General features: G+C 43.3%; 2 protein-coding genes across 3 annotated transcripts in view; one reads left to right on the top strand and one right to left on the bottom strand.

Moving 5' to 3' along the window:
- The window catches only part of AAMDC (adipogenesis associated Mth938 domain containing), a 20375-nt gene extending 19884 nt beyond the window's left edge, over positions 1 to 491 (bottom strand). The window contains exon 1 of the mRNA XM_024200629.3: positions 416 to 491. The gene's annotated coding sequence lies outside the window, so the exon portion shown is untranslated. The remainder of the gene's footprint in view (positions 1 to 415) is intronic.
- Positions 492 to 817: 326 nt separating this feature from the next.
- Positions 818 to 13534, top strand: part of RSF1 (remodeling and spacing factor 1) — a 127774-nt gene continuing 115057 nt past the window's right edge. For both annotated transcript variants that reach the window (XM_026651580.1, XM_026651578.2), the window contains exon 1: positions 818 to 1019. In XM_026651580.1, coding sequence (XP_026507365.1) covers positions 821 to 1019 — 199 coding nt within the window. In that variant the 5' untranslated portion in view covers positions 818 to 820. The remainder of the gene's footprint in view (positions 1020 to 13534) is intronic.

Genomic DNA, 13534 nt, shown 5'->3' with positions numbered 1-13534 from the left:
CCCCCCATGGAAACCCCATTTACCCCTCCCCACTCCAGCCCCCCATGGAAACTCCATTTATCCCCCTCATGGAAACCCCATTTACCCCTCCCCACTCCAGCCCCCCCTGGAAACCCCATTTATCCTCCACCCTGTCTGGGGAAGAGAAGAGTACAATTTCCCCCCCCCTCCCCTCCGAACACACCAGTTACCCCACGCCCTCCAGAGTCACGCGCAGGACGTTTAACCGACCGCCCCCCGGGAGGCAGGCTCCTATTCACCCCTCCCCATCCCAGGGCAGCCCGTTCACCTCTGCCCACGCCTGAGACATGGGCACGCACCCCTGCCTCCCAGCCCCCGGGCGGGGTGTTTACTGTCCCCTCAGCCAGCCTGGCCACGCCCCCTTGGGAACACCCCGCCAGCGCCCCCCACTCACGCTGCAGGCCCACCTCCGCTCGTCCCCTCCTGTCAGGAGAGCTGCAGTGGCCTCTCTGCCCGGGGGGACACGCCCCTCCCCCGCTCATTGGCTAGCTCCTCGACACAGGCCACGCCCCCCCTGCGCTGTAGCCTCGCCCCATCCCGCGCTCCGAGAGTAACAGGCGCTGACTCCTCCGTCTCGATCTGATTGGCTGCCCCAGACTCCCTCCCTCTTTCCCCCGCCTTGTTTTCGTTCCCGTGTCACACGAGGCAGGCGGGGGAATAGTCGAGTAGGGCCGTTCTGGCCGGCGCTCCGCTGTTGCATTGTGGGATAGTGGCGCCGGGGAGCGGGGTCCTCCAAGCGCGGCTCGCCAGCGCCCCCCTCTCTTCCCTCCCCGTCTCCTTCTCCATCCTCAGGTCCAAGATGGCGGCGGTGGCGGCTCCTACGGCTCCATCTCCGCCTCCCCCGCCCCCGTCGGGCCCGTGCTGCCCCGGCTCGTGGCCGAACTTCGCCGTGGTCTGCTCCTTCCTGGAGCGCTACGGGGCGCTGCTGGACCTGCCCGAGCTGCCCTTCCCCGAGCTGGAGCGCGTCCTGCAGCCGCCGCAGGAGCCCGGGGACCAGGGTAAGCGGCCCGGACGCCCCCTCCCTCACAGACCGGCGGGGGGGCTGGGGCTATCCCCCCCCGCCCTCGGCCCCGGGGAGGAGCGCACCGAGGGGAAGGAGGAGCCTGGCTTCCCCGGAGTGAAGCTGGGGGGGAGGGGAGACTTCTGCTGTGTCCTTACCCCCCCCCGGGGTCCAGGGGGAGCAGCTGCTGGGGCGGGAGGTTTCTTTCCCCAGCCCCACCGGAGGAGTCTGTGAGGGGAGAGCTTCCTCATTCCGGCACCTGCCCCCTCCCCCTGGGCCCTGTGGGGGCTGGGAGCCCCTCCCCCCCCCGAACAGGGGGCGAGCCCCGTGCGCTGCTGCCCCTCTGGGCTCTGTGTGAGGGAGAGGAGAGACCAGGCCCGCCCGCCCCCCTGTGCAGATGTTGCACCCTCCCCCCCTGTGTGTGTAATCTTCATCTTACTCCACTTCCCATTGGGTTGGGGGCTAAGCGTGTCCCGCCCCCCACCTGGACCGGCGGAGGGAAGGGTTACACCCTCCCCTGTCTTCTTTCAAGCTGCTCCTCACTCACGCTGGCCCCCCCCCCCCCCCGTCCCTCCTTCCAGTAGGTTGCAGGGAATGGGATGTTGACATGTTTAGGATGCCGGACTCCCGTGTTCCCCAGTCCCTGATGTGTGAGGTGATGGCGGGGGAAGGGCAGGGCAACAGAAGAGCCGGGGGGAAGGAGAGATGCACAGATACCGAAGGGAAAGGTGCTTGTTGCTCTTGTTGTCTCTCTATTATTGGTGTGGTGGTGACTTGTGCTCTCTTGCCACATAGAGACCGAGGAGCCTCAAGGCGCATGCTCCCCGGCCCCATAGAAACTTCCTGCTGCTAGAGAATCACAGCTCAGGGTTGCTGCTGGCTCAACAGTCCCGCCCCCCCCCCCCCCCCCCCCCCCAAAAAAACAACCAACAATAACAACCCATCATAAAGCTCCCTCCATGTGTATTTATTGCAAATCGGGTCCACAGCATTGGTCTGTTGTGGTGAGAATTCTTTGCTCATGCAGTGCAAACATTGTATTTGTATGCTTATCATAGAATATCAGGGTTGAAAGGGACCTCAGGAGGTCATCTAGTCCAATCCCCTGCTCAAAGCAGGACCAGTCCCCAGACAGATTTTTACCCCAGTTCCCTAAATGGCACCCTCAAGGATTGAACTCACAACCCTGGGTTTAGCAGGCCAATGCACACCTACAAACAAAACAAAACATCAGCCAAGGTTCATTTAGTTACTGCCTCCTTAAGATGTCCAGTATCACTTTTTTTCATGTAAACAAGACACTTCTAAATGCAGTGTCCATTGCCTGGGTCTTGCAGCCTACACTACTACTATCTCAAATAAAAGAATTTTTTCTACCTCCCCAAGCCTTCCGCATGTTTTTTTGGTATGTAAAGGAATATTTTAAAAAAGAGGCGCTATACTCAAATTGACAGTTTACTTTTTGTACTTCAAATAGCATTTGTGGTGAAAATTACAAATCAAATTTAAAGTTTTCAATTTTAATTTAAGATCTTGTAAGTTCTGTATTTTTAAAAACTGACTTTTAACCTTACAATAGCCTTTAATTGCATGATTAAAACACTTTTTTTAATATACAGTGATCATCACCAAGAGTTTTCTTTATAGTTTATTAATTGAAAGCCTCTAGCTGTGTCCTATAGGAGTTTATATATTAGATTGTCTATAAGATGTTGTTACGTGATTTCAACCCACTCCTGGTCCCATAGATCTGAAGGAAGAATGGAAAGCAAACCAATAAATGTTTTTAATGTCTGACCCAATATTGGAGGAAATTTGAACACTTAAACTCTAGCTTAACTTTTTGTATTTTTTGGACATTTATTTGGACAAGGTGAAAAGGTGTGTGTGATCATGATTATGGTGGCTGTGTCTTTCAGGGAAGTAAATGTGTGGAGATGGAAAACAAAAGCTTAGATGACCATCTTTTAGGGTTTTGGGGAAAACTTGTGTGGTGGTTATGCCAAAAGGAAAAAACAAGCCGTTGAACTACATTTGTGAGGACTATTGTCCTCTGCATGTGTTGTACTATTTTGTTATCTTATCAAAAGATGCATCTGTATATTTTTTGTAACACTGTTGTGAAGACTAAATTTAATTTCCATTATTTTATAAAATTATTTTTGAGCCTTTAATAATAATAAAAAGCTTTACATGGACATAAGCTTAAAACAAATTTTGTTTCCTGTTACTAAATTGACTGTTAAAATTGGAAAATGTTAATCCTTTCCCCCTAATACTTGCTGTTTGTTTACTGTATGCAATTCAGCTTGGGTAGCAAAATTAAGCTGGTTAATTTAAATGTCTGTGTAATCAGTTTCACTTTCTGTTTTTATGCACTAGCACACTTGTGCAGTGTTGAGGTTTCAAATACTGCAGAGTGCATGTTTAAATCCAGACAAACTGTTTTAATGAAACACATTTTAAATATGGGTTGTGTTTAAGAAGTTTTTACAAAACCTATTTTTGGCCCTAACCTACCTGATAGTGTCTTAAAGGCTATTTCTATGCTAGGAGCTAAGGGGGGATTCCCCACTCACATTACATATACTTGTACTAGCTTGAGGACAGCTAGTGGGCTAAAAATAGTAGAGTAGTCATGGTAGCATAGGCAGTGGTGAGTGGCAGCTTGGGCTAGTCGTGGTTAGTATGTATCCACAGTGTTCAGGTGTGAGGAGATGGTTTGAGGAGACTTAGTGCAAATATGTCTAACACAAGCTGGGAATCTTACTCTTACCTCCTACTGTAAACATTGCTGCTGTCTTAATTCAGGCGTAACATGCATGTCTTATTTCAGATGTAGAATCAGTAGTAAATCAGTGTCCAGACAGTTCTTCGCAATTACTGAGAGGTTTTAACACTTACTACTCACTTAATCCTACCCCCACCCCCCCAAAAAAGAAAATAAAATAAAAAAGAGAGAAAGAAAGAGAGCAAAAAAATTCATAGGGAAAAAACAGTAGCAAAATGCCTTATGTCTGCTTGCAGTTTCTTTATATATATATAATGTTTTACATGTTGTAACATTAAAAAAATTAAAAAAAAAATTGGGGGGGGGAGTTGTATTGGTGTATTAACAGTGATGCTGTAGTTTGGTAGTGAGCACTCTATCTCAAATCTCTCCAAAAATTCCTTCCAAGCTGAAATTTTTCATAGGCTTATGGCTTAAGACACAGAGTCTTTTGGAGCATATGTGTAAAACTTGTTTAAGCAATTTATTTTTCATTATATTACATTCAAACCTTTATTCAAAGGTTCAGGTAGAACAACTATATATGAACTCAATAATGAACTGTTCTACATTCTGTAGTTCTATAAAAGCGATCAAGAAAATCCTGCCTGCTAATGAGTGAGAATGGACAAGCTATGGGTACTTTTGTTCTAAGGAAACAAGGTATAATTTCTACTTTCTGACTTTCTGTTCCCATTATCAAAAAAGGATGTTTAGGGGTGCAAAGGAGAGATTTGGTAGTTGCCTACTTGACTATCAAATAATATTGATTCTGATATGTTACTGTTGAAGTTTAAAAAGTTACTATTGCTCAGTCAGCATTTGTGCAGTACTATATTGCCTCTGTATATGACTATATCAAGAAATATATTGATCACCTCTACACCCAAGTATTAATAGCTTTCTTTTTGTAGTCTGATCTGGTTAGATATTATGCTAATTTACATAGCACCAACAGTATGCTAAGTGCTTTGAAGGCAAGTACTAAGACAAGGCCTTCCCCAAAGAACTGAATCCTTCCTATATTACAGTATACAAATGAAGGATGGGAGATCATGACAAACAATGTGATTGAATGGTGACATTTTGAACGTGCCAAGTCGGTTTCATGATTGTCTCGATTTTATTTTATATTTAGGTAGGATGATGAGGTAAAATGGTGGCCATGGAAATAGCCTGATTCTCAGAGAAAATATGTAAAAAAATAGATCCTTTTAACTTCTGCTGTTAGTGGCTCATTTGGAAGTTGACATTATTTGAGCAAAATAATGAGACCCCTGGTGTTTTGGTGAATTATTGCTAAGAGCGTGGTCATCCCTAGGAAGGTGCGGGGCCCAGGACATTAGAAACTCGGTGCCTATCTGCCAAGGGGTGCTCTCCACTGACTCCCCCAGGCCCCACCTCCACTGCACCCCTTCCCCCAAGGCCCTGCTCTGCCTCTTTCCCACCCAGTTCCACCTCCTCCCCTGAGCACGCTGCGCCCTCCCCCCCCCCCCCCCCGGGCCCCCCGATGCCCCCCCCCCCCCCCCCCCAGTGCCTCCTGATGCCGCGAAACAGCTGAACGGCGGCTGGCGGTAGGCACTGGGAGGGAGGGGGAGGTGCTGATTGTCAGGGCCCACCAGCGGGCAGGGGGCGCTAGGGGGAGGTTCTGGTAGGGGGGCTCCGCCTTGCCCATCTGCTGTTCGCCTCCTCACTCTGCTCGCCCTCCCGCCTCATCTCTCGGCCCATGGGGGCACCCCAAAGCACGGGGCCCAGAGCGGTTGCCCCGATTCGCCATACCCTAGCGACGGCTCTGGCTAAGATAAATAATTTTGCCTTTGTAAAAAGGCTTCTCCCTCTTGTAATGCTATATCTAAGGCAGCTAGCATTGGGATCATAACTATAACCTTTAAAGCTTGATTTCAAAAGAGGAGAGTGGAGTATATAGCAGAATTACCATATTCTTGATAGCTGCTTGTAGTAGTTGCTTGTGTAGATGCTGCTAAGTGTGTAAACTGGTGTTTGCACTGAGATTTGATAAAAAGAAACCCTATATTGGCTAATAAATAAATTCTTTATAAAGGCAGGGAAATTTCATTAAACTTGATATAAACTGTAGGTAGTGGATGGAGGGAGGGTTGGACTCAAAACTAAGGTACCAGCAGGAGCTCATCCTACAATGTACCTCAAGAACCTAGCCTTTTTAATCACTTCCAGTGGCAAAATTGTGCAAATTGAAATGATTTGTCACACTGGAACCGTACTTGCAGTATTGACCACATCATGCAGTGTCTTACTAAGAGTTCCCCTTGCAAAAGGGAGACGGTAGTATGTTTTTAATGTAAAAAATACATGTGACTGGAAGGGAGTAAGAACACAGCACTATGATATCTAGTACAGTATTTAGTCAGAGAAATATCAGATCCTCTCTATTGTGTTTGCAAATAGCTTGAGAGTCAGTATAAATGTTAATTAAGTACTGAATCCCCTATGAATGAAAATATTAGTAGTGTTAGTTTGCACAACAGAGATCTAATTTTGCACATGACTATGCAAAAGACTTGCTGGTTTACCATGTTCCTTGGTGTATGAATGAGTGTAAATGGCATGTTCTGAAGTATGTTAGTGATTATCAACTTTATAAACCTTCCTTAGCTATACTATATTTGATTTGTACTTGATTGAAACTGTATCAGTAGAAGAATGAATACTCTGGATGTTCTTCCAGCAATGAACTGGTAAGATCTTACTGATGTAAGAGGTTGGTAATATTCATGAAGGATATTTGGAAGACAAATATGATAGGTACATGTTTGTAGTATATTGCCCTTAAAATTGGGACTTACTAGTGCTATAAGAAAACTGTATAGAGACTTTGACTTCAGTAGAAATTTTGTGCTGCTGCTTGTGATTACATTCTTCTCTAGTCCTTGTTTCCTTCCTTGATCTTCACATATTCAGGTGTGTAGGATGGCCTCTAAAAAATTCTTCCATTCCTTTAAGGTGCTGTAGAAGAGAGAGGTCTTTGAGGTGGATGCTACCATGGTGTTTCTTTAGTCTACTCCTTGTATATTTGCATTCTTGCCCCTTTCTGAACTCTTGTTCATCTAATTTCCTTTGTCTCTTCTGTTTTTATTAACTAGCTGGTCCAGCCTTGAAGTCCCTCTTCTCACATGGGTGATTATCGGCATGTATCTGTTATATTAAGTGCTTTGATTTTGATAATTGTTATAAATAAAGTATTGGTTCAGAGTCCGGAAGTGATGTAACATAAAAATGTAACAGATTTGCTGTTGTGTATTAGCTTCAGGTGCAACGTAGTTGCATGCTTTTGCTTCCATAGACCTTTCTCTCTCTACGGCTGCAGTTTTTGCATTAGAGAGGGAATTTAAGGTAGAGATACATCTTGAAATACCTAAAGATGTGACAGATAATCTCTGGTAATACATGAAGGGCCTATGCTTTAGTTTTCCTTTGTCTCCACTAGAGCATATCTTATACTATATATGGAACCATAAAGCTGTCCTGACTTTAAAAAATACTTATTTCAAGGAGTTGCCATGCTTCAAAGCAACAAGTAAGCTACTTCACAGATTTCTGTACTCTAACCCCCTCTAGCTTCCCTTTAGCACTGATTCGTGGGAGTGTCTACAGTAGGTGCAAAGGGATAAAACTTTCTGGGTTTTTCTCCTCTGTATCCTAGAGTCAATTTTTGTGTTGGTGTGAAGCTTGCCATTCTTACAATTTTCACACATCTGGATTAGATGTGGAATGGATTCTAGTTTAACCATCTCCCAGGTAAAACTAAAAGCAAGAGGTGATTTGACCTCTGTCTTGTAAGTACCTACATGGGAGAATGTTTCAGAAACTGGAAGACGTATTAATGTAGCTGGACATCGAAAACAAGATCCATTGGCTGGAAGCTGAAGTTAGGCACCTTATTTCCAATTTGGACTTGTCTGCTTTTAACAATGAGGGTAATTAACCTTTGAAACAGCTTACGAAGGGATGGATTCACAGTCACTTGAAGACTTTAAATCAAGATTGAATATCTTTCTACAAGATATACCCAAACACTCTCTTGAGCTACTGTACCAGTTGCAGAAATCACAGGCTACAGAATTTCACCCAATCTTATATGGGAGGTCAGATTAGGTTGCTATAATGGTCCCTTCTACTATATTAATCAATATTAGCAGCAATTGTATGCAATGCTAGAAGCAGTACAAGAGTGTCATATGTTGTGGCCAATAACTTGACTATCCACTACTGTATTTAAGGCACAGTGTTTATAGTATCAATATAGAAGTCCCAGTTGAAGGGGTGTGACCCATCAGAAAGACAATGAACAAGATCTGACATCTCATTGATAATACTCTAATGTTGGACAGGAGAATTACTGTTAACATCTGTTTCTAGAAGCTTGTGGGATGTGTTGTACTGCTAGAGCCTCTTGGGATGGGTTAAAGAACTGAGCAGATGATTAAGGCAGATGACATAAGCTTCATTGTTCTGGGAAACTGCATCAATCCTCAGATAAAACACCTCTGTTACATTGGCTCAATCCTCCATCCACTGAGGGTTTTGAACATGTGATCTCCAGATCAGTGCACATTGCTGATCACGTCCTGGACTGGGTCTGTGGTCTAGAAGTGGTGTGACATAAAAAATGCAACCTTAAGTTAATTAGACCACTACCACTTCCAGGCAGCGACAGTATCAAAAAGCAGATTAAAAGCTAGAGGAACTGGTAGGTAAGGTCCCATGAGAAGAAAATCTTAAGGGATAAAGGAGTTTAGGAGAGTTGGCAGTTTCTCAACGAGGCTATATTAAAGGTGCAACTTCAGACTATCCCAGCGCAAAGGGAAGATAGGAAGTAGGGCTGTCGATTAATCACAGCTAACTCAAGCGATTAAAAAAAAATTAATCGCAATTTTAATCACACTGTTAAACAATAGAATACCAATTGAAATTTATTAAATATTTTGGATGTTTTTCTACATTTTCAAATATATTGATTTCAATTACAATACAGAATACAAAGTATACAGTGCTCACTTTATATTTTATTACAGATATTTGCACTGTAAAACGATAAAAGAAATAGTATTTTTCAGTTCACCTCATACAAGTACCATAATGCAATCTCTTTATCTTGAAAGCGCAACTTACAAATGTGGATTTTGTTTGTTTGTTACATAACTGTGCTCAAACAAAACAATGTAAAACTTTAGAACCTACAAGTCCACTCACTCCCACTTCTTGTGCAGCCAACTGCTAAGAGAAACAAGTTTGTTTACATTTACGGGAGATAATGCTGCCTGCTTTTTATTTACAATGTCACCTGAAAGTGAGAACAGACACTCGCGTGGCACTTTTGTAGCTGGCATTGCAAGGTATTTATGTGCCAGATATGCTAAACATTCATATGCCCCTTCATGCTTCGGCCACCATTCCAGAGCACATGCTTCCATGCTGATGATGCTTGTTAAATAATGTTTTAATTAAATTTGTAACTCAACTCCTTGGGGGAGAATTCTATGTCTCCTGGTCTGTGTTTTACCCGCATTCTGCCATATATTTAATGTTATAGCAGTCTCAGATGATGACCCAGCATGTTATTTGTTTTAAGAACACTTTCACTCCAGATTTGACAAAACGCAAAGAAGGTACCAATGTGAGATTTCTAAAGATAGCTACAGCACTCGACCCAAGATTTAAGAATCTGAAGTGCCTTCCAAAATCTGATAATGACGGGGTGTGGAGTATGCTTTCAGAAGTCTTAAAAGAGCACCACTCCGATGCGGAAACTACAGAACCCGAACCACCAAAAAAAGAAAATCAACTTTCTGCTGGTGACATCTGTGTCAGATTTAAAAAATGAACATGCATCGGTCCGAACTCCTTTGGATCATTATCAAGCAGAACCCATCATCTGCATGGACGCATGTCCTCTGGAATGGTGGTTGACGCATGAAGGGACATATGAATCTTTAGTGCATCTGGCACGTAAATCTCTTGCAACGCTGGTGTCAGGATTCCCTCCCCACTCTGAACTCTGGGGTACAGATGTGGGGACCCGCATGAAAGATCCCCTAAGCTTATTTCTACCAACTTAGGTTAAAAACTTCCCCAAGGCACAAATCCTTCCTTGTCCTTGGATGAGTACTGCTGCCACCACCAAGTGAGTTAGACAAAGATTTAAGGAAAAGGACCACTTGGAATTCCTGTTTCCCCCAAAATCCCCCCAAGCCCCTTCACCCTCTTTCCTGGGGAGGCTTGAGAATAATATACCAACCAAATAGGTTAAAAAAGTGGGCAGAACTTTATTATAAAGAAAAAGTAAAAGAAGCACCTCTGTAAAATCAGGATGGAAGGTAATTTAACAGGGTAATCAGATTCCAAACACAGAGGATCCCCCTCTAGGCAAAACTTTAAAGTTACCAAAAAAAACAAAACAAAACTGGAATAAACCTCCCTCAGCATAGGGACAATTCACAAGCTAAAACAAAAGATAATCTAACGCATTTTCTTCCTATTACTTACAATTTGTAATCTTAGAGGCTTAGTTCAGGTATGGCTTTGGGAGATGTATTTTCCTGCCCTGATTCCTCGCTGACCCGGAGAGAACAAAGTAATACAAAACAAAAAGCTTCCCACACAGATTTGAAAGTATCTTCTCCCCTTATCGGTCCTTTTGGTCAGGTGCCAACCAGGTTATCTGAGCTTCTTAACCCTTTACAGGTAAAGGAGGGATTTTATGCTACCCGTAGCTGTATGTTTATGACAGCTGGCTACAACAGTGCCATGAAAACGTCTGTTCTCACTTTCAGTTGACATTGTAAACAAGAAGTGGGCAGCATTATCTCCTGCAAATGTAACAAACATGTTTGTTTGAGCGATAGGCTGAACAAGAAGTAGGACTGAGTGAACTTGTAGGCTCTGAAGTTTTAGGTTTCATTTTTGAATGCGATTATTTTTTGTACATAACTCTACATTTGTAAGTTCAACTTTCATCATAAAGAGATTACACTACAGTACTTGTATTAGGTGAATTGAAAAATACTATTTCATTTTTACAGTGCAAAATTTATAATAAAAAATGAAGTGAGCATTGTACACTTTGTATTCTGTGTTGTAATTGAAATCAATATATTTGAAAATGTGGAAAACATCCAAAAATATTTATATAAATGGTATTCTATTAACAGCGTGATTAATCACAATTAATTTTTTTAATTGCTTGACAGCCCTAATAGGAAGAATAGTAAGAGGCAAATATGGCTCCATCAGGAGCTCTTTAATGACCTGAAAAATTAAAAAAGAATCCTACAAGAAGTGGAAATATGGACAAATTGATAAGGCGAGTACAAAAGAATAGCACTAGCATGTAGGGACAAAATCAGAAAGGAGAAGGCAGAAAATGAATTCTATTCGCAGGGAACATAAAAGGACATCAAAGAGGTTCTTTAAATACATTAGAAGCAAGAGAGAGACTAAGGAAAGTGTAGGTTGTCTACTTTTCACTGAAGGAAAGCTAATAACTTATGACACCCAGAGGGCTGAGGTGTTCAGTAATTTTTTCCCTAGAATTGTGGGACTAGAAGGGGCCTCGAGAGGTCATCTAGTCCGATCCCTTGCACTCATAGATTCATTCATAGATTCTAGGACTGGAAGGGACCTCGAGAGGTCATCGAGTCCAGTCCCCTGCCCGCATGGCAGGACCAAATACTGTCTAGACCATCCCTGATAGACATTTATCTAACCTACTCTTAAATATCTCCAGAGATGGAGATTCCACAACCTCCCTAGGCAATTTATTCCAGTGTTTAACCACCCTGACAGTTAGGAACTTTTTCCTAATGTCCAACCTAGTCCTCCCTTGCTGCAGTTTAAGCCCATTGCTTCTTGTTCTATCCTCAGAGGCTAAAGTGAACAAGTTTTCTCCCTCCTCCTTATGACACCCTTTTAGATACCTGAAAACTGCTATCATGTCCCCTCTCAGTCTTCTCTTTTCCAAACTAAACAAACCCAATTCTTTCAGCCTTCCTTCATAGGTCATGTTCTCAAGACCTTTAATCATTCTTGTTACTCTTCTCTGGACCCTCTCCAATTTCTCCGCATCTTTCTTGAAATGCGGTGCCCAGAACTGGACACAATACTCCAGCTGAGGCCTGAGTAGAGCGGAAGAATGACTTCTCGTGTCTTGCTCACAACACACCTGTTAATACATCCCAGAATCATGTTTGCTTTTTTTGCAACAGCATCACACTGTTGACTCATATTTAGCTTGTGGTCCACTATAACCCCTAGATCCCTTTCTGCCGTACTCCTTCCTAGACAGTCTCTTCCCATTCTGTATGTGTGAAACTGATTTTTTCTTCCTAAGTGGAGCACTTTGCATTTGTCTTTGTTAAACTTCATCCTGTTTAACTCAGACCATTTCTCCAATTTGTCCAGATCATTTTGAATTATGACCCTGTCCTCCAAAGCAGTTGCAATCCCTCCCAGTTTGGTATCATCCGCAAACTTAATAATCGTACTTTCTATACCAATATCTAAGTCGTTAATGAAGATATTGAACAGAGCCGGTCCCAAAACAGACCCCTGCGGAACCCCACTCGTTATGCCTTTCCAGCAGGATTGGGAACCATTAATAACAACTCTCTGAGTACGGTTATCCAGCCAGTTATGCACCCACTTTATAGTAGCCCCGTCTAAATTGTATTTGCCTAGTTTGTCGATAAGAATATCATGCGAGACCGTATCAAATGCCTTACTAAAGTCTAGGTATACCACATCCACAGCTTCTCCCTTATCCACAAGACTCGTTATCCTATCGAAGAAAGCTATCAGATTGGTTTGACATGATTTGTTCTTTACAAATCCATGCTGGCTGTTCCCTATCACCTTACCACCTTCCAAGTGTTTGCAGATGATTTCCTTAATTACTTGCTCCATTATCTTCCCTGGCACAGAAGTTAAACTAACTGGTCTGTAGTTTCCTGGGTTGTTTTTATTTCCCTTTTTATAGATGGGCACTATATTTGCCCTTTTCCAGTCTTCTGGAATCTCTCCCGTCTCCCATGATTTTCCAAAGATAATAGCTAGAGGCTCAGATACCTCCTCTATTAGCTCCTTGAGTATTCTAGGATGCATTTCATCAGGCCCTGGTGACTTGCAGGCATCTAACTTTTCTAAGTGATTTTTAACTTGTTCTTTTTTTATTTTATCTGCTAAACCTACCCCCTTCCCATTAGCATTCACTAGGTTAGGCATTCCTTCAGACTTCTCGGTGAAGACCGAAACAAAGAAGTCATTAAGCATCTCTGCCATTTCCAAGTTTCCTGTTACTGTTTCTCCCTCTTCACTGAGCAGTGGGCCTACCCTGTCTTTGGTCTTCCACTTGCTTCTAATGTATCGTAATTGATCCGCTGGAGTGCACAGCCCCGTCCCCCCCCCGAGCACTGCTTTACCGTGTTATATCCGAATTCGTGTTATATCGGGTCGCGTTATATCGGGGTAGAGGTGTATATATCATATCTACTAATTCTCCCTACCCACTAGACCAGTAACCCTATCAAAGAAAGAAATTAGGGTGGTTTGGAATGATTTGTTCTAGACAAATGCATGCTGGCCATTCCTTTATAACCTTGTTATCCTCCAGGTCATGTAATAGCTGTTAGAAATATAGACATAAAACAATGGAGAACATACAACATACATCGCTAAAGAAAGATCTACTTTGCATAGGACTAATTTAG

This window comes from Terrapene carolina, unplaced genomic scaffold, assembly GCF_002925995.2.
Source record: "Terrapene carolina triunguis isolate 2854851 unplaced genomic scaffold, T_m_triunguis-2.0 Scaffold97, whole genome shotgun sequence".
NCBI lineage: Eukaryota > Metazoa > Chordata > Testudines > Emydidae > Terrapene > Terrapene triunguis.
This window is presented reverse-complemented; position numbering and strand designations above follow the sequence as displayed.